The sequence below is a fragment of the Pundamilia nyererei genome, unplaced genomic scaffold, assembly GCF_000239375.1.
Source record: "Pundamilia nyererei isolate P.nyererei 1_Seehausen unplaced genomic scaffold, PunNye1.0 scaffold05931, whole genome shotgun sequence".
NCBI classification, from domain to species: Eukaryota; Metazoa; Chordata; class Actinopteri; order Cichliformes; family Cichlidae; genus Pundamilia; species Pundamilia nyererei.
Window position 1 is genome coordinate 1 of NW_005193332.1, and position 1257 is coordinate 1257.

Below are 1257 nucleotides of genomic sequence, written 5' to 3' on the forward strand. Positions count from 1 at the left end.
CATTTTAGTTTCTGTGTTTTTCTTTTTTCTTTTTGCTGATATAGCTTTATTTCATTTGACAATCTTTTGTCTTTCAATTGGTAATAGTCCAAATAAAATTATGAAAATGACTAAAAATCATCAACAAATTTAAGTTATTTTTTCTTAAATCATTCTATCCATTTAATGAGGTTTAAACTGTGATGATTTACTTGAGAAAAGGTTCATTTTCAGCAGTTAGACACTTGTTCAGAGTGCAGGAGGTTTTTGTACGGCCACTTAATGAGTTTGTATCACTGTGGTGGACTTTTGGTGGAGGAACCAAGCTCATCGTTGACTGTAAGTATGAAAAACGTTTACTTTGTGCAGTCCATGGTAGCTCTTTAAAAGAAATTACTGAACAGAACATTCCTAAAATTATGTCATTATTGTTAATCATTTTAACTATTAAGGTGGAATTAGAATAAACTTCACAGAGATCAACATTTATTCAGTCTTTAAAAAAATGTTTTAATTTGCTGAAAACAAAATTATTTTTGTTATTATTTGTTCTTCTATAATCATTTTACAGTTAAATATTTAAAACTAAGGTTTGGTGATAGTGAAGTTGTTCCTCCCTAAATATGACTGTTTGATTTAAATTTTCTTTTCACTTATGAATTTTAAAAGTAAGCATTTAAGTATAAGTATATAAGTGTGAATTTCTCCTGTGGACATTATTTTTTCAGTGTATTCAGATCAGTTTTGTCTTTGTGGTTCAATTATTTTTCATTTAAAGAAGTGAAAGAAACAGATGTGACATTTGAACCATATTCACGTGATTCAGCTGAAAGTCAGAAAATTATCCTACAGATCAGTTATTGACTGTAACAGTGATGTTTTTTATCAACAATTACTGTCACTTTTTCAGATGTGTTTACCAGGTTTCATTCCTTTCTTCTTTATCTTCTTCCCCCCTCTTCTCCACCTTTTCTCCTCCAGTGGGTGTGGTGAAGCCCACTCTGACCGTGCTCCCACACCAGAGCAGTGCCACTCTGGTGTGTCTGGCCAGTGGGGGTTTTCCGGCAAATTGGAAGCTGGGCTGGAAGGTGGGGGGCACCAGTACGTCCTCAGGGGTGTCAAACAGCTTGGATGCCCAGGGTACAGACGGTCGCTACAGCTGGAGCAGCACCCTGAGCCTCTCTGCAGACCAGTGGAGGAAGGCGGGCTCAGTGAGCTGTGAGGCCAGTCTGAGTGGACAGAGCCCCGTCACTCAAACCCTGGACCCTGACCACTGCT

At 37.2% G+C, this 1257-nt stretch overlaps 1 gene segment (V, D, J or C); it reads left to right on the forward strand.

The window, feature by feature from the left end:
* Nucleotides 1–176: 176 nt before the first annotated feature.
* On the forward strand, nucleotides 177–1253 carry LOC102200110 (Ig lambda-6 chain C region-like; the record flags this gene model as incomplete). The annotated part of the segment is given in 2 exon segments: nucleotides 177–318; nucleotides 961–1253. Coding segments are annotated over 2 exon segments (429 nt in total), but the record flags the coding sequence as incomplete, so codon positions are not given.
* Between the last annotated feature and the right edge of the window lie 4 nt (nucleotides 1254–1257).